At 36.5% G+C, this 24042-nt stretch overlaps 1 protein-coding gene and 1 long non-coding RNA gene across 5 annotated transcripts in view; one reads left to right on the top strand and one right to left on the bottom strand.

The window, feature by feature from the left end:
- Positions 1 to 7181, bottom strand: part of LOC124986801 (uncharacterized) — a 30293-nt gene extending 23112 nt beyond the window's left edge. The window contains exons 1-2 of one of the 3 annotated variants that reach the window (XR_007109092.1): positions 6007 to 7181; positions 1290 to 1396 (exon numbers count right to left, since the gene is read on the bottom strand). This is a non-coding gene — a long non-coding RNA (uncharacterized LOC124986801). The remainder of the gene's footprint in view (positions 1 to 1289; positions 1397 to 6006) is intronic. The other 2 variants (XR_007109093.1, XR_007109091.1) reach the window with 2 other exon arrangements.
- The window catches only part of Edil3 (EGF like repeats and discoidin domains 3), a 412828-nt gene continuing 394756 nt past the window's right edge, over positions 5971 to 24042 (top strand). Inside the window, exon 1 of one of the 2 annotated variants that reach the window (XM_047555553.1) lies at positions 5971 to 6580. In XM_047555553.1, coding sequence (XP_047411509.1) covers positions 6514 to 6580 — 67 coding nt within the window. In that variant the 5' untranslated portion in view covers positions 5971 to 6513. The remainder of the gene's footprint in view (positions 6581 to 24042) is intronic. The other variant, XM_047555552.1, reaches the window with a different exon arrangement.

The raw sequence follows: 24042 nt of genomic DNA, 5'->3' as shown, positions 1-24042 counted from the left end.
ATAATTTAGTAACTTTTTTTAACAAGCACATGTGCATACATATACACATCTTATGTACATACATATATATATATATTAGTGTATGCATTTGTGTGTGTGTGTGTGTGTGTGTGTGTATGTACGCGTGCACATGCATAAATAACATAGTAGCAGTAGTTACTATCTACTGACAGTTGGCTTGGAGATGGAGGTGACCTTGTGCAAGAAAAGAATACCCTTAGAAGGGAAAATATTATCTCCTTGTACACTCTTTAATACTACTGAAATTTCATTGTGTGCATATATCAATTATTCAAAAATATTTCAGGAAAAAAAAACTGAGTCACTGAAATGGGCTGAATAGAAAAATGGAGGGAAGGAATTAGAAGCACCAGAAATTTCTCTAACCAGGGTCAGAAACTGGAGTCAAATGTGGCCTCTTGCTCAAAAACCTTGCACATTCTCTGGAAGCAACATTCATCTGGGAATACAGCAGGAGAAAACTGGGAACCAGAGATTTAGTATAAAACTTGTGGTCTTAAAGATTAATTTCCCCTAGTGTTCATTGAAGAGAGACTAAAGAAGTTTAACATAACACTCAGCTATGTCTCAGGTTTGCAATTATCTAAATAGCAGGAGTCATTTATAATTCCTTTGAAAGATAATATTAATATGAACCAAACAACCAAAGAAGAGTGAAAAGCACTGGTAATTCTAAGAAATAATGGTTCTGTGGTGTTGGAATAATTTGGTTAGGTCTTCAGGGGAGATGGGAATTCAGCTAGTGGGCTTCATAAGGGGCCTTTTAGGTAGGGATAACAGTATGAGCTATGTTGGAAGAATTAGCTTGGCTTTTGTGGGAGGAGTAAAAAAAGTGTTATGAGTTATGCAAATATTTTGAAGAATTAAAAAATGCACTTAAAGCTCCACATTCAAGCAAAATATATTCTAAAACAACAAATCAAGAAAGTGAAGAGATGCAGAGTATACTAAAAATTGACAGTTACGGGGGGGTGGGAGTGGGGCAAGAATGGAGGAAGGAAGGACTGTATAGAGGGAAAAGAGGGGTGGGAGGGGTGGGGGGGAAGGGAAAAATAACAGAATGACTCAAACAACATTACCCTATGTAAATTTATGATTACACAAATGGTATGCCTTTACTCCATGTACAGAGAAACAACATGTATCCCATTTGTTTACAATAAAAAAAATTGACAGTTACAATTTTAGCTACTTAAATTAAAAATCTAAATATATAAAGTTAGACCACTGTCTAAACAGGCATTAGAAGATAATGTCTATAAACATACCTCCTGGAATCATACAAGGTGTCAGATACTGGATCTTGTCTGCGTCTCTCATGGCCTCTTTGATCTTGGGCCAAACACTAAAATGTTTTGATGCTTGGTTTCCTCAGCTGTTAAATGGAAATAGTAAGAACATTTACCCCAGAAAGTTGCTTGGGGGATTATTTAGGAGAGCAATATTTGTAAAAATGTACAATTTATCATACAGTGAACTCCCCATAATTGGTGGCAGCAAAATATGGTGTAGTGGGCTAAGAATTTAGATTGCTTAGATTCAAGTCTTAGCTCCAACACTAACTTAAGCAATTAACTTTTCCACTCTGTGTGTTATCCTTTTAGCTAAAAAAAAAAAAAAAAAAAAAAAAAAGGAATAAAGAAAAAGAAGGATAACAGTGATCTACTGTAATAGTTTCCATTGTTGCAAAACAAAGGACCACAAACTTGGCATTTTAAAATAACACCGGTTTATTACCTTATAGTTTTATAGGTCAGAGATTCAGTTGTTCTTGGCTGAATTAATAGTAGTACTGAGAGCAATCTGATCAAATAATCTAAGATTTTATCTATATCTCATTTATAGTGAATGTTTTAGTCAGCCTTTTTGTTGCTGTGACCAAAAGACCTGAGAAGAATAATTTTAGAAGGGGTAGGGTTTACTTGGGGCTTCAGAGGTCTCAATCTGTTCCATTGCTCTGGGTCCGAGATGAGGCAGAACATCAGAGCAGAAGGGTATGATAGAGGACAGCAGCTAAGGACATGACATTCTGGAAGCAGAGGCAGCTCTTGCTCATCGGGACAAAAAATATATACCCCAAAGGTACACCCTCAGGGACCACCTCCTTCAGTCTCACGCTACCACAGTTAATCTCAATCAGGGAATTTATGCACTGATTAGGTTAAAACTCTCATTACCCAGTCATTTCACCTCTAAACTTTCTTGCATTGTCTCACACATAAGCTTTTGGGGGATACTTCAAATCTAAACCATAGGTCAATAATGACAGAGATGATAAGAAATAGTGCATTTAGTGTTTTTTGTGACTTGACAAAATGAAAGACGGGTTTCAAAATGTCCAGATAATCCAATAGGAGTACAAAATGGGAAGTGAAGATAAGTAGCTATTAAGGAAAATTCTTTTAGAATTCTGGGTATGACTAAAGTTTTCTAATCATCATTATCCTCCATCATCTATCATCCATCACCATTTCTGCTACTACTGGGCGAGGCACTTTCGTTCACCACAATTTAACCCTATGAGTTTTTGTAATACTATTAACTCTAATTTACAGAGGTTAATACTGAGCCTTGGCAATTGACTTTAATTGAGATAAGGGAGTTACAGAGATAGAAAGAGTGTTCCAATTCAAGTATGTCCTGAATTCAAGGTATTGCTCCAGAATCCAAACTCCCAGTCAATAATAATAATTCATATAAACTGCCTCAGTGGGCTGGGGTTGTGGCTCAGTGGGAGACTGCTTTCCTAGCACATGTGAGGCACTGGGTTTGATCTTTAGCACCACATAAAAAATAAATAATTTAAAAACAAAGAAAAAAGTTGCATGAAAAAAAAAAAAAAGAGAAAAACTGCCTTAGTAAGTTTGGGCTGCTATAGCAGATTATAATAGAAAGGGTGGCTTGAACAACATATATTTTCAACCATTCTGGAGACTGGGGAATCCAAAATCGGGGTACTAGAATATTCAGTGTCTGGTGAGTGCTTGATTCCTGTTTCATAGATGTCTGTCTTCTAATTGTGTTCTCAAATGGGAGAGAACAGAGGGGAGATTATCTCTCTGGAGCCTTTTCTTAAAAGGACAGTAATCCTATTCTTAAGGACTTCATTTCCCAGACACAATTGTTTCCTTAAAAACTCCACCCTCAGATATCTTCACATTGTGGATTTAGGGTTAAATATATGAATTTGGGGGAAATAAAACCATTCATTTTGGAGAGAAATCCAGTAAACTTCAGTCTCTTTTTTTATTTTTCTGCTACTTAATTCTGCTTTAAAGAAGGGTTTTCAAGTTATTTTCCCTACAACACTTAAGCTACAAAGTGTTAACAGGTGTTATGAGCAAAAGTTTAGCATAATAAAAAAGAGATGTTTGCAAAATGCTGGATTAAATACTCTTAGACATTTCTTAACCACAAGACCTTTAGAGTATTTAATATGCTAAATTCACCATGTATCTCCCAGAAGGTGCTTTAATGTGCAATGTTGCCCAAAATTATTTGACCTTGGAACATTGTTATTTTTCCAGAAACCTATTAACATCTTGGAGAAAAGGAGCCTGCAGAAAACAATTTGTGAAGTGTTGTCAAGTGATGTATAGATTCACTTTAGGCACATATTTGGAGAAGCTATAAAACTGTAGGCTGGATCATATGTGATTAGTAAAGGTTCCTTAGTACTTTATGTGATGTAAAAGATTCATAATAGATTTTAATCTTTTTAACTTTTTTCTTTCTTTTATAATTAAATATGTATGGTCTTTTAATATTTCTTACATTTAACATTTGAAGGGGCTATACGTGAGCTCAGTAAAAGTGAAATGAATTGGATAAATGTAAGTTACGGAAAGTGCCTGGGATTTTCAAGATGAAAGACTAAATAATAGAGGGTCATTATCAATAAGTGGGTAAAAAGAGGCATAACCACATATGCTGCCTGGGTGTAAGTCTATATAACATTTTTTAATTGAAAATGAGACTTAAGAAGGAGAGGTACTAAACTGGCAACAACTTTCACATACTGTGTACCAGGTAATAAAGAATGGCATTTACTGTCATGACTCCAGTTATTTGGGTATAGAATGTGCATTTTAATGTAGTTTTATGCCCACTGGAGTTTTTAAAAACCCTTCTTTAAATTAAAAGAAAGATAAATGTTTGGTAATGTATACAGTTGCCAAAAATTATTTAGCTTCCTAACATGCTTATTAAGGTAATATATTAACATAAAAGTGGAAATAAGGAATAAAACAGGAGACTGAACAAGACTCTTAACCCATTCTTGTACTGAATATCTCATCACACAGAGACCGTTTTCTAATTTTACATTTTCAGGATTTAGTACTACCCTTTAGAAATAATACCTTAAAACTAATATTAGACATCTCATTTCAAAAACAAAGAAATACTTTATGATGTACATGCCACAGGATGACAGAAAACATATTTACTGATCTAAGCAAAAATGATGTGCCAGAAAGTTGAAATTTGATTGTTTGAAAGTGTTTTGCTACAACTCTGGACAATCCTGCCTCATTCTAACATCTGTGGTTATAAGCATAACAACAGACAGTAAGTAAATGACTTTTTAAAAAAATGTGTTTTCACCTTCCTATCCTTCATGAGATCGTCACAAACCTATTTCTGAAAAAGTTTTTCTTTTCTTTTTTATTGTTTTTGTTTATTTGCCTGTGATACAATATCTCTACTCCTCCCTAGCAGTACTTGGTATTACTTTTCCATCCATTTCCACCCCCCTTGCATGGATGATCTCACTTCAAATTCCAAAAGGAAGGCAGAAATTGAAGTTCAAAGGACTCAAGGAAGAAAACGAAGATGGTTTCTGGCTAATATCCCTAGGTTATCCTTTGCTTGGTAAAATTTCCTTTCCATTTCTTGCCATGGAGACTATTTCCTTCAATATGGGTGTGTGTCCCCCTACCCCTCTCTCTTTCTCCTTCACTCCTTCTCCAGGAAGGAAAAAGAAAAAAGAAAAAAAAAAAAAAAAAGCTGTTTCATTTTGGTACCTGCAACTGCTGGAATTGAAGCCATGTACAGTAAGCAATCATTCTAACGGAAAACAGAGAAATCACAATTGTAAGCCAGGGGCTGTATTTTTGGTTCAATCACTTTCACTGCAAAACCTAGTCCATTTTAGTTTTGGTGGGTAGCAGTGAAATTTGATCCACCTAAGTGATGTTTCAAGAATTTGTCCTTGCCTTCTATTTTCTTGCATGGACCCCAAATTTTTACCACTATTTCTTATCTAAAACAGATGTCCTACTTAACGAGTTGTATGGAATGTATGTCTCCTATTTGCTTTCATCCGTTTGCCCCTGAGAACAGATGAGCCCACAACCCTTTCTCCTCAGCCCTAGAGTAACTGAAATGTAGTCAGTACAGCAGAGCTGCCCTGTCTTAGCTGATTAAAGCCTGGCTGCTGACTAAGTTGCACTTCCTGAGAAATCCGGGCCAGGACAATTCACTTTGCAGGGTTTGGTCTCTCACGAAGCTTTGTGCCCCAAGAACTACTTATTTTCCCGGTCTATACTGAGAAAGGAAGTTCAGGGGAATCCTTTACATGGTTAATTATAAAGCCAATGCTGGAAACCAAGAGACTCTCAGACACCAAAGGTGCTCCCCTTAACCCCTGAGTACCCAGCGTGTGTGGAGAAGGTACAGGTAATGATGTAGGAACTTCGGAGGTGGTGGCAGGTGCCAGGGTGTGGCTGCGGCTGTCTCCCTTTTCTCTTCCAGCAGAAGAAGCCACCTCAGAGGGGGAGGGGGGAAGGAGAGAGAGAGAGAGAGAGAGAGACAGAGAGAGAGAGAGAGAGAGAGAGAGAGAGAGAGAGAGAGAGAGAGAGAGAGAGAGAGAGAGAGAGAGGAGAGAGAAGGAGAAGGGGGAGAACGCGGGAGGGAATAAGAGAGGGGGTGGGGGCGGGCAGGCGCCCAGGGAGCGGGGAGCGCGCCTGCCAGGCTCAGGCTCACACGCACGCCGCCTCTGTTTGTACACACTGCGCTCCCGGTCGCCGGCTCGCTCCCCTCCAGCTCACGCTTCATTGTTCTCCAAGTCAGAAGCCCCGCAGCCGCGGCGGCGTTAACAGCGCGAGCTAAGCGCACTGTCTTCTCCTCTGCCCGCGGGTCCGCCCGCCCGCGCGGGAGACCCGGAGCCACCACGAGAGTCCGCGCCCCGCCCGCCAAGCCTTGGCCAGGACCCACCCGCAGCAGAGGGCAGAGCCCGCCAGCTCTTCCCGGGAGCTCACCCACCTCCGCGCGTCGGAGCGCAGGCAAAGGGGAGGAAACGTTCCTCTTGGTGGCCACCACTCTTTCTCGCCCTCTCCAAGAATTTGTTTAAGAAAGCGCTGCGGGAAGAAGACATCTTCCTGAATTCTCTAACAGGGGTGGAGTCTACTGCTGACCTGCGGTGCCACCTTCGCTTCACTGTCCTCCGCGACGACCCCTGACCAGCCAGGGTCACGTCCGGAAGAACGGATCATGAAGCGCTCGGTTTTCACCTGGCTCTTGGTTGGGCTCAGCCTCGGTGTCCCCCAGTTCGGCAAAGGTGAGACGATGGGGCCGGGATCGCTGGATGCGGGACGGGAGGGGAGTACCTCGGGAAATGCTGCGCAGGGGCCCGCGGGCTGTCCTCGGTGCGTGCCACCGGTGGCGAGCGCCGCGGGCGGCGCGGAGGAGGCGGCGCGCCCTAGGTGCCCCGGAAAAGTGCTAGCAAAGTCTGAGCAGAGTGCTCCGGGAGAGTGCTCCGGGCTGAATAGGAAGAAAGATGCGATCTAGGAAAGAGGAAAACGGAGGGGGAAAGGTAGCCGGAGGGTGACGGCATTGGCACCCGAGATCCTGCTACTGGGTCGCCCAGCGATCCTTCACCAGCAAGTGCCCACGATTCTGGATGTGAACGCCGGGCGGGGCTTTCGTGGGGGCCCAAGCCCGGGAGACAAGGGCGCCAGGGCGTCGTCTAGTTGATGCGGGAAGAGGCTGGAGAACCGCAGGGCAGTTGGCCCTTGGCGTGCGGTGCTCTGGCACAAGGCCCAAGCTGAGACATTTGTAAACCCGAAACCGGCGCTGGGAGTTTTGACCACCGGTGAGGTGGAGAGGGGTCTAGTAGGTCACGGGCTTTCTCTCGCCTCCTCCTCCCTGACGCTCGGCGCTGACTACAACAACCCGCCTCTCTTCTAACCCCAGGGGCCTGGAGCTTTGCTCTGTACTACCTCTAGGTAGGAGCTTAACTCTTGGTAATAGTCAACCTTCGCGCCCCCAGCCCAGGAGCAGAAAAGTTCCAAGAGCTGGTCTGGTCGCTCTTTCCATGACTTGCATGGGGGTGGGGGGGGGGGAGAAAAAAGGACAGAAAAGAAAAGAAAGAAAGATAGAAAACAAAACAGCCCTTAAAAAATATTCAGGACTTCGAAGAGTCTCCTTCGGAGATGTTTCGGTGACTTTTCAGGTCCTCTGAGAGATGTAACTGGTCAATGCTAATCTTGGTCCAGACCTGGGTCTCGCCAATGGCAGGGGCTGCATAGGCGTCGGGAAGGCGCTTAGTGAAGCGGCAGGGACTCTAAGGGTCGTATTGGGGTGCTATTCCCCTCCTGCGCTCACGGGTACGGGAGGCCCCTTCAAAGGGATTCGCGGGTAATAGAATCCTCTGCAGACAGCTTCAAGTGGAGAGCCGAGTACACTACTGGGTTTTAAAACGCTGTGCTTCTGAAAAAAAAGGTAGTTGGATTTAAAAATGCGTTGACTGGAATTCATTTGAGATTAGACACTGCATGAATATTCTAAACCATCCGTCCTTGCACTCATCTGTCTTTTTCAGAGGATGGACTCTTGGGCGACTGTTTTGTCCAAGAAGTCGGATGTTGCCGGCCAGATGCCCTGTCATCCCCAACCGTAGAGATCCATGGCCGCGCCTTGGCTTGGTCTCCTTCCCTCCCCGAGAATGTGGCTATTTTTCCCAGCCCGTGGGTGTGTGTGTAGGTGTTTGCCTAGCCTGTGTTTACCAAAGTGTCCTTCTAGTTATCAGGCAGCGACAGCCACTCCACTGAAGGTTAAAGAATGGAAATGGTTCCGTAGGTGCTCGGATGAGTCCCCAGCGATAAGAAAAAGATAGTGCCCTCATTGCCTTTATTTTTCCTTTATTTCCTGTCTGGATTCCTTTTGCACTTTGATCCCTTAGCAGGAAGGGAAAGGGAAGAACTGCAGGCACTCCCCTCTCCTCCTTCCTTCCCCGCCTCTGTTCCCACCCAAACACGAACACACATTCACCCACTCACATGCATCTACACCCAGCCACTGCCTCCACCATCTGTTCCCACTCAGATGTGGAGAGCGGCGGAGACCGAAGGGGAGAAAGTGCATTTAGCATGTGTGGTCGCTCTTGCTTCGCCAGGTCCGGTGGCAGGAGCCCTGGGGCAAGGCGAATCCCGCTGCTGGGAACTCTGTCTGCTAAAGATACCCACGCTGAGGGCACAACTTACTCTATCAGTAAAGCAAAGCTTTCCATTTTGGTTCTCCTAGATAGTGCTGGGGCAGCCTTATACTCTATATTCTTCAGATTTCTTTTTTCAGCCTGTCTGGGGCAGAGGAAAAGAGGACTTTAAGAAAGAAACGGGCCATTTTCCTCCAGCTCTTTCTGTAAAAGCTTGAACCTCCCTCTCTCAGCTCTGCAGAAGGCAGAGTACAGCCTGCCTGAAAGCTCAAAACAATTAAACTTTGGGCAAACTTATTGAAGCCAGTGCTTATACTGAGAATGTTCCTCCACAAACACACCATGTCATATAGCTAATGTATTTAATGCTTTATAGGGATTGGTGTTTCCTTCTATGTAGGTTGTGATATACGTGCATTAATGCATGGGATTTGATAAGGATATGTAACTCCTTTTATTAGTTGTCTTTATTTTAAAATTAAACCAATGGATCAGTCAGACTGAATATTTTATTAACTCTTAAATTATTCATCATTATGGGTTGCTTTAAAAAATTCAATAACATGCATACAGTTGCAGCAATCACGTGACATCTTATGCAATCTGTCCCTCACTGCCTGCATGCAGTTTTGTGCTGAAGTCTTTAAGCAAATGGCAGTATCTAAAAATGTCTAGACATGTCCTAAATACTATGAATCATTGACATTGCATTTCTGTTTTTAATTAATGGTGATTTTTAGTTAATTCTACATGAGGATAAATTAATAACAACAATCTTACTCCTATAATACTATACTTCTATTATTAATGTAGCAGTATTTATGCTGAAATAACAATTTTTATGGTTTTTGTTATTATTACACATTCCTGCCTTCATTACCTAATTAGCATGACCTCTAACTTTGTACTTTAACAATAAATACTAATTTCAGACTCAAGCTGAAATGCTTAAAAATAATTTTGAAATGTTAAATTGAGAATACTGTGAAAATGAAGTATACTGCTGAAGTAGTTTGTCACTGATGCAAAATCTTGGCTATGCCTTATACTGCCATGGTACAATATAAGTTTTCCCTTTAGTCTTGAAAGAGTTTTCTGATTATTTCTGTGATGTTTCCTTAGACTTGAAATGTATTTTGTTTTAAGCTTATATGATTTTGGAAAAATACTTATAATAAAAAAATGGTGAAAAAAATCAAAGTGGTCTATTCTTCCTTAAGTGGTCTTGAAGTTGCAAAGACATCCCCAAAGAGGCAAATGTATTGCACTTCTGAACACTTCCTTAAATTAAAACTCTGTTGTATTTTTATCAATTATCTTCATATTAATGTTGACATCATCATTTATTCAGGATCTAGGATGTTTCAAATAAATATTTTAATAAAGTTTGCTTTTCTTTCTGAATACATTTGATTTTTTTCCTTCTTACAAAATTACAGCAACATAAAGGAATAAATATATGTGACTAAAATAAAATAGCATGATTATTCAGTACCATTACAAAATATGTTTCATAGTTTTTAGCAGCTACATTAGTACTCAAAACTCTTAAATTCCTTGATTATAAAATCAGTTTTTTAAATTAGATTATGTATTCTTAGATGTTTCATCCTTTGAAGAGTTTTAAATAAGGTATGGACTGTATTTGTGTTTAGTTCTTTAGAAACTGCCTCGTTTAAGTTTCTTAAAGTCTAAGAAAGTAATTCTCTTATTTGTTGTTTGCTGCACACACTCGCAGGTGCAGGGACTTTGATTATGATTTATGATGTAGTAGTTTTATTGTATCCTTGCAAAAAAAAATATGCAGGCTTCAGAACTCAGTTCAAGCCAGAAGTAAATCATAATGAGAAGTTACTGAGTAAAAAATAGCAAATTTTACAGTTAGGTAAGTAATATGGCTTCTATCACAACTAATCAGTTAACTTTTTATTTGCTAAGTAGTTTGAAAACTGACATTATTATGACAAAAAGATAGGAAATCAAAGTCAAACCATTCTTATTAGTCAATTCTTATTTGTGTTTAAAAGATGATGCTTAACACATTTATTCTTGTTTTTGTTCTTTTATCATAGTTCATGTTATGATTATAATATTTTTTGGTTAATCAAAGAAAACATGCATTTATCAACAGTCAAATGGCTGCACAAGTGGAGCAATTATTAAAGTATTTCTCATGGTTTCCTTTATAAGAATGATAGATATTAATTAAGTACTATAAATATTTAAACTGAATAAATTATTACTTAATTGACACTGAAACTATCTGTAAAATTTTTTAAATCTTTGATTTTAGAGAGTTGTTGAAGGGAACAATACTGGAATTAACCATGCCCTCACCAGCAGGTGTCAGGATATTCAATAGAGATCTTTTAAAGAAAGATGGAAAAAATAAGAAGTATAAAGAAGTAGAGAGTAAGTGCTAATCTACAAATTCACATAAAATGACTTTACACTTTCTAAGAAACTGATGTATGAGTTTTCAGTGCCCCTGGAGAAGGAGAGGAAGGGTCTTTTAAGGACCTACTGCCTGTACTATAGAATTTTAAGTTGAAAAAGAATTGCTCTGCCATAGCCAAAGTTCAACATAGGTTTAACTCTTATTTTCAGGGGTCTCCTGAGTGTTGTCTAAGGATGAGCAAATAAATCTATCAGGTATTGTGGTTAAAAATTATGACTTAAATTTCTAGCATATTTTCTAACCTCACTGTCCATACCTACTCTTAAGGTTCAGCAAATAAATCTATCAGGTATTGTGGTAAAAAATTATGACTTAAATTTCTAGCATATTTTCTAACCTCACTGTCCATACCTACTCTTAAGGTTCAGCTATATTTTTGTACACATCTATCTCAATGCAAAAGATCAGTGCTTATATGTGTTCTTTTCTGTTGTAGTGGTAAAGTGTATTTCCTGGAGAGGGCAGGTTTTGGAATAATGTAAGTCATATCACCAAAAGAGATTAAATGATGTGATAAATAAATCTTTGTTATTATCAATTTGAGCCAGTGATTAATCCATACATACTAAATGTGGATTATATATATGTCTATTGTGTATCAGCATCTATCAGTGACTTGAAATCATTTTGTTTTTAATTGACCCTCATCAACACTAGTTCTTGCATCCGCTGATGTGAGTATATTCACAATTCCACCCTTGCTGGGAGTTTTCTCATTTCGTTTTGTCTTCTACCAGGGATTGAACACATGGGTGCTTAACCACTGAGCTATATCCTCAGCCCTTTTTTATTTATTTATTTATTTATTTTGAGACAGAGTCATGCTAAGTTGCTTAGAGCCTCCCTTGCCAAGTTGATGAGATTGGCTTTGAACTTTTGATCCTTTTGCCTTAGCCTCCTGAACCCTTGGTATTACAGGCGTGTGCCAATGTGCCCAGCTCTGGTTTTAAGACAGTCTCTGATGTGCCAAATGACTTGTTTCCACTGGAAGCCTCCTGTCTGTGTAAACGTCCTCCTGAAATTAAAAACAAAAGTAAAAACAAAACCCCTCTCTCTTTTTCCCTCTCTTCCTTTTTCCCACTAAATAGTAACTAGGGCACATTCAATATAAAAATGATATGATATTCTGTTATTATTCAAAACTTGTAAATCTATAAACCATTGTGAAATTTGCAGTTTTTTTCTTCTTGGTAGAAAAAAAATTAAGATTATAATTTAAGGCCCACCTACTACATTTGAGATTTATAAATAAAAATAAATTGAGATCTGAACAAAGGAGCAACTCAAGAGTTTCATACTTTGATTTGATCATAGTGCCCTCACTAAAGTTATCAGTTGGGCAGTAATTTAGTTCCATGCTACAGTGCAGAAATCACTTACCTTACAACTTCTTCCATAAAACACGTAGTTGAGAATATAGAAGAAAGTATGAAAAACTCCTGACCACCTGAAATAGATGTCACATTTAGGTTTTGATTATGTATTAGAGAAAATTCTATTTATCTTGGTTTCCACATTTTTGCACTGTCTATAAACCGTGTCCAGAAAATTAAATGTATGAGAAATAATAGATCAGGCTTAATTGGAGCAATAAAACATGCCAGCTGTTGGACAAAGAGGACAAGTAACACTTTATAGTCCCCTGGAGAAGAAGAGGAAGGGTCTTGTAAGGACCTACTGCCTGTACTGTGTGGTATATGTGGAGGGTATACAGGCTTACAGGTATCCCTCTTTGAGAGAATTGATGCCAATATTACTCTTGCATCCTAGAGAAAGTCTCTTTGCAATATGTTCATCATGATTGAGTACCAAGGCAATAATCTTATTGAAAAAGATTTTATCAAAAATATTTAAACTTGAAAACCTATTTTATGATAGAAGAGTTAGAAATCTGAGAAATTAATTTTTAGCTACTTTATTTTCCCATCATGCCAGTGAAGATAGTATACACTTTTATTTTTTCTTCCAACGTATGAAATGAAATGAAGTTTGAATTTAGTTTTTAGAAAAGAGGTTCACCTCAGAAATCAGATAAGATGCCGTGCAATTATTTGGTTATATTTTAGAAGACAACACACTTCTCTTTTGTTTTTAAAAATATGCATTATTGTAGTGATAGTAACTGTAAGATTTGTTCAACAGAAGATTTATGGTACATGAGGTGGAATGGAAGATTTAAGCACAAGAAACTAGGTGAGGGTGTTATAAGCACTAAAGCACTTTAGAATGTGATTGTTACTATGGAGAAAAAAGATTTACTCAGCTTTATTTTTTTCCTTTTCTAAAACAGATCTATATCAAACTGATTCATCTATTTTAAAGTAATTTAATATCATATAATATTTCATAAATAGGAAGGCCAAGATCCTACTCTCTTGTTACATGATAATGTGCTTGATTTGAAGGTAATCTTTAAGTGGATTTAGCCCACCATGCATTCCTTAGGGTTTATGCGTGACATTTGACAAAGTAGTTTATTTTGAAAATACAAAATAATCCTTTAAGTCCCCTCTTGTACTTAAGTCTGGATGACCATTTAGAGTCTACTAACACCAAAGGTTAGCTGAGGTAATGTGGGCTCATGACCCTTGAGCAGACAACTCAGAATAGTCAAGTGGAAATATTGGGGAATAATTTTATTTGAAATAAAATGAACAAATGCCAACCTCTAATCTAAAGCAACCTTTCACCTGTAGCTTTACCTCTTCTGCTTGTCCTGATATCCATGTTACCCTCTCCCATCACATTTTTCTAAGTGCTACTTTACTCTAATTTTATGCAAATCACTTTCTTGCTTGTGTTTTTCTTTTTCTTCCTATAGATTAACTTATGTATTATGAACCTAACTTTTTGGAATTTTTTCTACATACAAACAAAAACTAAATCACCATCCATAAAGCTTTGATATTTGCATTTCAAGTTCTAGTTTCATATTTTGTGCTTTTTACAGAGCCAAGGCTTAACATAGTGCTAGGCAAAACAAACAGTAAAACCAAACAACAATAGCAAAAACCCAAATAGTCAATATATGCTGAAATGAGTGGAACAATCCACCCCTACACACACATTAATGTTCCTTAGGAAGTACTTGCACATTTTAAATAGCAGTATGCTTTTAATATATTAAGAAATAGGTCAAAAGCAGTTTAAGGAATTTAAGAGCTTTGTTTATCACTTTCTTACATAACCGTATCTTACTATCTCTATTGTAGAAAGAACCTACTTTGAAAGTATTCCTAAATACTTCTGCAAGAGTATTGATAAATATGTTTAATATTAAAGTCCAGGTAGGATATAAAGTGCTTTTTGTTTGTCATTAATCTTCAATTAAAAGAAAAACTACTTTTAAAAATGATAGATTCATTTTGTTAGGTACAAGGTTCTGACATTTCTGCCTAACTTTAATTTTGACTTAACATCAGTCATTTTCAGGCATAATCTTGTTTTTCTTTTGCCTTCTTTTACTTGAAGCTTGACACCATGTCAGCATAAGTGTCTTGCTAGACAAAGTAACAAGAGACATTCATTCTGAAGCTTTCTTAAGTACAGTAAATAAGTCAAGCTTGTACTAAGTACATACTATATGTTTCACTGTTCTCATTTTCATCTCTAGTTCTACCAGGCAGGTACTATTATGATTGACAAATGAATGAGAAAATGGAGATACGGAGATATTTAATAACTTTCAAGATTACAGAACTACAAAGTAGCTTGTGCATTAGAATCAAATTCAAATCTAGAATCTCTCCTCTTACAAACTAAATGACACTCTGTCTCAAGCAGTGACACATCCTGTATATAATGGAGAGATCTTGTTAAATAGCATCATTATTGTGAAACACACAGATTACATTCAACTGCTATTTAACTGCTAATTATTTTGGAAGGGGAAAATCATTTGAAATTTTAAATTATTTGAAATTTAAAATTTAAGTTGATAGGGTGTCTTAGCACTTTTCACATTCAGAAATGAAGGAGTATACTGGTTTTGTTCAGCAAGACTTGGTGTGTCTGTCAGAACACATCACTAGTGAGAATACTGAGGGAGTTGAAAGAAGAGAAGCACTTGGGAAAAGATTGGAAGCAAATTTTCTTCAAAATCTTTTAAATGTTATTTTTATCATGCAATTGGCATTTTAGGATTTTGCCACTCCTAAATTGTTCCTTTGCTGTTCAATATGGTGTGTAAGAGCATACTTTCTCTGTAATTTTCAGTTACATAATATAATACACAGTGATTTTAGAGGTTAACAAGGTTTTTATTTCTGCACTTAAAGTATTTAATTTGCCTTATATTCCATCCTCATTTAATTTTATTTCTACATAAACTTATAAGAAATATTAACCAAACAAAGGCAACAAATGGTTTCAAGCCACATCAAGTAGAAAATTATGCTTTCTGGTTTATTTGAACTAGCGAAACAAAACTAAAGTTTATCTTAAAACAACTATTAACTAAATGTTTTACAAAATAAGGAAAATCCTATCAACTAACATGACTTCATCCTCATTAATCTCTTCCTCTATGCATTTGCGTTTAAGAGTTGAATTGAACTTCCGTGTGCTTCATTGTCTATATCCCTTAAAATAATAAAATGATAGTAAAAATTTGAGAAGCGTCTTTGCACCTTTCCTTTAAGGAACAGAAGTAGAGAAGTAGTTCTTAATATGATTTCACAGATAAGGAACGCAAGATTCAAAATAGACACATACCCTGGAATTCAAAGATCTAATAGAGTCTGAGTCTAAATCTACATGTTCTCATTTCAGTGCATTTGTTTACTCTTTTCTGCTGTGCTGCTTTGTTTGATGTAATTATAAGTTGTACTTTCTTCTGAGTTCTTGAAATCATCAGGTGAGAAGGAGGGATTGGTATACTAGTTGTTTTTTCAAAAATGATTCCAAAGAGCTTCTCTATCCAACATTAACACTTTCTTTCTGACTACTGGCATATAATCCTTCCTTTCCTTTTTGGATCCCATTACTAACCTTCATGACATCCTTCACTTCTGGCCTCAGAGCCTTATTTCTTCTTTATCATTTGTCTCCTTAAAATTTGAGGTAATTATACATAATTATTAATGCTTGTGACTTTTAACATTCTGATATAAATTTCCTGGAATTTCCCAACACTAATGATTCCCTTCCCTATTTTCTTCTGGCAGTATTATTCATTAGAATTTCTGACCGCATGAATTTACTCAGCTATAAGCACTTTGAACGTCTCAGACTTTCCACCTCTTACTAGAATTTTCTGTCTTTTATTTTTCCTTACCCTTCATTCTCAGCTGAATCCACTCTTTGTCACCACTCTGATTTCCGATCATTATTTCTTTATTTTCCCCTCCCTGGTCTCTGTAGTTGTCCATGTATGGATTTATCCATTGTTTTAATCCATTTTTTTATACAGTGACCAAATGAATTCACTGTTTCTGCCTATTAAAGCCCAAACTAAGGTACTTTTTCCAAAATTCTTTTCCTTTCCCTGCCACTAAGACAACTGGCATTCTGTCAAAGACAGTAGAATCCGTAGATTGGAAGTCTTAACGGGGCTTGACCGAAAGCTTGAATTGAATTGAAATGCTAAAGGGAATGAATTAGAATGATAGGAAGTGATGGACTGACATTATGGAGATGTTGCAATAATTGCACTGTAATCATAATTTGGGCAATATAAATTGGGCTGTATTACCATAGAAATTATGGCTGAGGGAGGATAGAAGATAAAATGATTATAAAAAAAGAGTGACGACACTGGATGGCCAGGTGTTGGAAAAATCATCTCTGTGAGTATTAAAATCACACCCGCCCCCCGCAAAAAAAAAAGTTATACTAGGGAAAGTGTTGGAGAAGAATGACTGTACCAGGAATAGAAACCTCCAAGTGATGAGGGAATGGGGTACTGAGATCAGAGGGCATTATTTTAAGCAGGCATGTGGGGAGTAGAGAGATATGACATAAATGAAATCTAGGTGTTTTTGAGAGGAAGGTAAAAGAATGTTAAGATTGTTCTGGAAATGGCACACATTGAGGAACAGGGACCTTCAAATCTAGAGGTTAAGGGAGAGAAAACTATCTAATTCAGAAGATTGCAGGATAGAGTGACCTGGAGGAGAGCTGGTTCCCATTAGAGCCTAATGAGTGACAGAGCCTTGTCGCAGGCACTCTTCTCTTCCACAGTCTTTGTCCTATAGCTTGTGACACATTAAACTCATAATAATATTTGATAAATCTCAACTTACAGTGATGCATTGTGTGTTCTTATACAGCAGCTCTTTTAAACTTCACAACATCCTAAGGGGTTATTATCCCCCTGACAGATGAGGATTCAGACTAAGAATAGGATATGCTATCAGCACTCTAAACTAGGTCTTATAGATCCAAATCCAGGAATATTTTCATTGTAGCACAATTAGAGAGAAAAGCCCCAAATCCACAGAAGGATCCCTTCTAAATTTAAAGCTCAGCTGGGGGATTGCAAGGTTTCTGCAGTTGTGCCCTGACCTACTTTATCCTGTTTGGATGGGCCTCTATGTATTTTGAGGTCAGCATAGGTACTGGTTATTGAGAATGCCTAATATGTTTGATGAGTGGCCTTAATTCTTGCCCATTTTTGAATCATTTGTCCAAATGGTTCTTACTGGAAAACAGTTAACATCATTGCCAAGGACATATTTTTTTCCTTTTTAATATGCTCATAACTGTGTAACCTTATACACATGATTTTTTTCCCTCAAATTTACATGTTTTAAATATTTGTAAACCATAATGTTTCTTCTTTAGTTACTGACATGCTGAAGTTGTACACATTTTTTTTTCCTTTAATCTGTCCTTGTAAGCCATTCCTTTCATCATTTGAGTTGTTTCATGTGGAATCCATCCAAGTAGCCTACATATTTATTCCACAGGCTTGCCAAAAATTCAACAGAGAATTCCAGGGATGTGCTTCCCCAAAACATTGCTACATACATTAACTTGTGTGTGTGTGATTGGGTGTGTGTGTTTTAATTTTGAAACCACATGGTTTAACTTGTTTCTTTGATTTTATCTATTGGGTCACCCCTTGCTAAATAATACATAGCTCGATGATGCTCTTATTCATAATTTTATTTTACATTTGACTTCACTGGAATTCTACTTTATGTTTTCACATTCTGTACTTAGCATATTTGTTGTTACTATTGTATGATGCATGCTTTCCCATCATGGATCTTCATTTCCTGCAAATGGAATTATGCTATTTATTGCTATTTTCATATCATGTACATATCTGCTAAATAAAAAATGCAGTGCACAAATACTGCCATTAGCTTTTTATTTCATAGTTGTTCTTTCTTGAGGCCTTTCAAGTGTTCATAATTTCTTGAAACTGCAATCTATCTCTATTTCTATATGATTTTTTTCTATTTCTGTATCTATTTCTAGCTATCTTGCATATGTTCCCATTTTTCTCCTCCAAGCTTATTCCTCAGCTTAAACTGCAAAACCTCAGAGAATCTCTCTGAATGTCTTCCCTAAGTAATCTACACTTTAACAGAAATGTACACACACACACTCACACACGCGTGCACGCACACACACACACACATAACCATATAACCCTGCTATTATTCTCTAGCACTCTTCTGTTTTAAAAAGAATGAGCACCTATACATTGTTAGTAGGACTGAAAACTAGTATAGTCACTTTGGAAATCAGTGTAGAGTTTCCTCAATAAGACTGAGGATGTAACCACCATGTGACCCAGCTGTTCCACTCCTCAAAATTTATCTAAAAGAAATGAAATGAGCATAATATAGTGATATGTGCATTCCTGTGTTAATAATAGCTCAATTCACAATAGTTCAAGTATGTATTCAGGAGCTGGGGTTGTAGCTCAGTGGAAGAGTGCTTGCTTAGCATGTGTGAGGCACTGGGTTTGACTCTCAGCACCACATTTAAATAAATAAAATAGAAGTCCATTGACAACTGAAAAAAATTTAAATAAAAGTATGTACTCAGCCTAGGTTCTCATCAGTAGATGACTTGATAAAGAAAATGTGGTATATACCCACACTGGAGTTCTACTCAACCATAAGGAAAAATGAAATTATGTCATTTGCTGATAAATGGATGGAACTAGAGAACATTGTGTTAAGTGAAATAAGCCAGACTCCCAAAGTCAAGGGTCCAATCCAGAAGGTAGGAAGAAAAAAGGAGAAGATTTTACAAAAAAAAATAGCAATGACATCAGTAGAGCAGAGGCGGAATATCAAGGGGGAGAGGGAAGAAGGGAAAGGAAAGAACAGGGCAATAAAATTGACCAAATTATGCTATATACATGTATGAATATATTGCAGTGATTTTTTAATTTGTTCTAATTTGTTGTACATTACAGTAGAATGCATTTATACATCTTGATAGATCATACATAAATGGAGAGTAATTTCTCATTTTTCTGATTATACACATTGTAGGATCACATTGGTCATGCAGTCATATATGTACATGAAGTAATAATGTTTGTTTCACTCTATTATCATTCCTACCTCCATATCTCTTCCCCTTCGTCACTCCCCTCTACCTAATATAAAGTAACTCTATTCTTCCCTATCCTCCCACCCTCCCTGTGTATTGTGAATTAGAATTCACATATCAGAGAAAACATCTGGCCTTTGGTTTTTTGTGTTTGGCTTATTTCCCTTATTCTCCAGTTCCATTCATTTACCAGCAAATGCCATAATTTTGTTCTTCTTTAAAGCTGAGTAATATTCCATCATATGTATGTATGTGTGCATGTGTGTGTGTGTGTGTGTGTGTATACACACATATCATATTTTCTTTAACCATTCATCTGTCAAAGGGCATCTATATTGGTTCCATATTTTAACTATTGTGAGTTGAGCTGCTATAAACATAGATGTGGCTGACTGTGTCACTGTAGTATGCTGATTTTAAGTCCTTTGGGCATAAACCGAGGAGTGGGATAACTGATTTTTAGTTTTACATAAAATTATAATTCACCAATGATAAAGTATATATGCATAAAGAAATAGAAGGAAGACCAGAAGAGTAGAGAATTGGAACAGAGTGGAAAGAGAGGAGATAAAAGGGAAGTCCTGGGGATTGTAGTGAAGCAAATTATATTATTGCATATATGAATATGTCACAATGAGCCCCACCACTGTGCAGATTTATATTGTGCAAATATAAATATAAAAAAGAAAAATTGAACATCTTTCAAAAATTTTAGTTGTATTCACTTTTAATTTGCTTGTTTATTTTCTATGTGTGTTCACTAGACCATATGGTTTATAAGAGCAGAAAGAATAATTTGTGTCATAATGTATATCTGGCTAGAAACATGGTGCTTTGCTACTAGTAGTCACTCAGTATTTGTTGAATTTATGTATGCATGCATGAGTGAGAAATAACCCTGTTCATATATGAATATGTATATACATATATACATATTTAAATATATATACATATGTATATATGTATTCTGTTTAAAAAGCATGTTCCTTTGATAGACCCCTTTACTTATTTAACAAGTTCTTATCTATCTGAGGTACTGATGCATTGACTTGTGGATCAGAGTACAAGTAACATATTTTTAGAAAAGTATTACGTGTTTTAGTAGTGGCAGGCTGCAAGAACTGAGTAAATAAATGGCCTAATGTTTCCCTAGCCATCTCATTTATGAACCTTTTGTGAGGAAGATTTAGGTTTTATCTTAAAGTATTAAATTGGAATAAAATAGTTGTAATTGTATATGGAAGATAAACAGCATGCTTTAAAATGTCATTTTATTACTAAGGGTCGACAAGAAAAGTATGTATGACATAATCAAAGCACTTGGTGGTGTTTTAAATTGTCAGGTGGAAGAGCAGCAGGTAGTGCTTTGATCCACTAATTGCCCCAGTGCCCTGACAATCACTCCCATAAGTTCCACCAGCAATAAACTTCCTCTAGCCATAACTGGTTTTCCCCCTCCCACCATGCACTCACACCTGCTAAACACAGAAGTTCTTGGCAGAGGAAAGAAGACAACACCTGGAGCTGTGTGTGCCCAGGAATGGAAGTCCCTGAAAACAGCACCGTTTAGAGCAGTGTGTGTAATGACAATCTGTGTGTCACCACACACTGCTGCTTATTCCCCTGTAGGCACCTATACTCCTACCTTCTTTAAAAGCTCCTGTGGTTCCAACACAATTTATGTGCTTTGTGACTCCAGGAATTGTATGATTTCCACACCTAGTCTGAAAGTTCTTAAAGTACCTTTCTTTTTAGAAATGTATGTAAAAGGAAAGGATTATAGAGTAAAACCAGTGAAATCTCATGCTTGCTCTTTTTTATGTGATAAGAAAGAAACTTTGGAACACACTGTTGTTTTGATTTGGGGAAAGACAAATTAATTCCTTATTCTTGCTTTAAAGTTTTAGTTATTTTTAATCAATAAGTATATACTCATTGAATAAAAGTTTTAGTGCTGACATTTGCTATGTGTATGGTAAATGAAATATTAAATAAATAAAACATTATTGTTTAAATATTTCTAAAGAAATATGCTTAATAAAATGGGTCATACCATAATAGAGTCTTTTAATTCTTATGGTGGTAAAATACATTTAACGTGAGATTATTATCCTAATCATGTTTGGGTGATCAGTTGCTTGGTGTTAAATACATTCATAATGCTGTATATATTTTACTGCCATCCATCTTCATAACTATTTTCATCTCGTGGACTGAAACTTTATACCTATTGAACAAGACCTTCCCATTTTTCCTTCTCCTAAGTCCCTGGCAACCATCCTTCCACATTCTAGCTCTATGATTTTGACTTCTCTAAGTACTTCATATATGTGAAGACATACAGTTTGTCTGTTTGTAGCACGGTACTTTACTTAGCATAATGTCTTCAGGTTCATTCATGTTGTAGAATTGTTTAAACTACCTTTTTAAGACAGGATAGCCTTTCATTGTTTGGATATCCCATGTTTTTTTTTTTTATGTCACTTCATCCATCCCTAGACTTTTGGCTTACTTCCAAGTATTGCCTATTGTGAATAACACTGCTATAAAAATGATTTTCTAAGTATTTCTTAGAGACCATGCTTCTCATTCCTATGGTATATACCCAGAGTTCTGGGCCATATACTAATTCGTTTTTAATATTTTGAGAAATTAAAAATGAAATTTAACATCATACATGAGGAGCATTATCATGTGACATTCCCTCCAGCAGTAAACAAGTTTACTAATTTATCTATATCTTCTACAACACTTATTTTTTGTTTTAATTTTAGATCTCTTAATGGGTGTGAAGTAATATCTCATTTTAATTGTGATTTGCATTTCTTTGATTATTAGTGATGCTGAGCATTTTTTTTTCTGTACATATCGGCTGTTTGTATATCTTCTGTGGAGAAACATCCGTTCAAATTCTTTGTGCATTTTAAAAAATAATGTTATTGTTTTCTTCATATCTTCATTTTATTTATTTATTTTTATGTGGGGCCGAGGGTCAAACCCAGTGCCTCACACACAGAGCTCTACTACTGAGCCACAACGGCAGCCCCTTCTTTGTCCATTATAAAATCAGGTTTATCATTTGTTGCTGAGTTCTAGGAATTAGAGATAAGATATGCAATTTTTTTTATCATTTTTTGGGTTGCCTTTTTATTTTATGAATAGTATATTTTTATTCACAATTTTTAAAAATTTTCATGAAGTGCAATTTGTTCATTTTTCTCGTTTCCTAATCCTTTCTTGCTATTTCCAAGAAGTCATTGTCAAATTTGAGGTCATGAAAATTTTGTTTTGTGTTTTTTTCTAATAGTTCTAGGTCTCAAGTTAGGATTAATAGATTTTGAATTAACTTTTGTATATGATGTTAGGAGTCCTACTTCATTTCTTTGCATATGGATATCCAGTTTTCCCATCACCATTTGTTGGAAAGACTATTTACACCATTGAATGACTTTGTCACCTTTTTCAAAAATTATTTGGATATATTTCCAGGGCTTCTATTCCATCTATTGTTATATATGTGTGTCTTCATGCTAGGACACACTGTTTTAATTACTATAGTTTGTAATAACTAAAGTCAGGAAGTATGAATGCTACAGATTTGCTTTTCCTTTTCGAATTTCTGTACACATTTTAGGACTTTAAAAAAAATCTCGGCAACAAAATATCACGTATTTGACAGAGGTTAAATGAATCTTTAGATTGCTCTTATTAGTATTTACATCTTATCATTACTAAATCTTCCACCCTATCAATAAATGGATGCATTTCCATTTATTTACATCTTCTTTAATTTCTTTAAGCAATTTTTAATAGTTTATATTGTACACATCCTTTATACTCTTGTTTATTTTAGTTTTTTTTTATGCTTTGGAAAATGGAATAGTTTTCATATTTTCCTTAATTTTTCTTTTTAAATATTATACATAAATTGTGCATGCTTAAGGGTTAGCATGTGATATCTATATATATGTATATCATATACAATGTAATGTTAAAAATCAAGGGAAAAATCTGTTTCCTCATTTATCATTTCTTTATGGTAAAAATGTTCAAGACCCTTTCTTCTCACTTCTTTGAACATTATCTCATCTATAGTTAACCTGCTCTGCAATAGAACACCACAACTTATTTATCTAACTCTAACTTAGTATCCATTGATTGAATGATTGTTTATGTCTCTCTCCTGTTTTCTCCCCAGCCTCTGGTAACCATCACTCTATGATGACTTCTATGCCATCAACATTTTTAGATTTCACATATGAATGAAATCATGTGGAACTTGTCTTTCTGCGCATAACTTATTTCACTCAATTAATCATATATAGTTTTATCACGTTGCAAACGACAGGATTTCTTTCTTTTTATATGCTAAGTACTATTCCATTGTGTATATACACCACATTTTTAATCTATTATAAAGATATTCAGTTCACTTGTTGATAGATATTTTGATTGTTTCCTTTTCTTGGCAATTGTAAATAGTGCTTCAATGAGCAAGGGTGTACAGATGTCTTTTCAACATTCTGATTTCATTTCCTCTAGATAAATATCCAGTAGTGAGTTTTCTGGATCACATGTTAGTTCTATTTTTAATTGTTTTAGGAACCTCTAA

The sequence above is a fragment of the Sciurus carolinensis genome, chromosome 6, assembly GCF_902686445.1.
Source record: "Sciurus carolinensis chromosome 6, mSciCar1.2, whole genome shotgun sequence".
Classification (NCBI taxonomy): Eukaryota; Metazoa; Chordata; class Mammalia; order Rodentia; family Sciuridae; genus Sciurus; species Sciurus carolinensis.
Note: the sequence above shows the minus strand (reverse complement) of the source record. Positions and strands in the feature narration are given on the sequence as shown.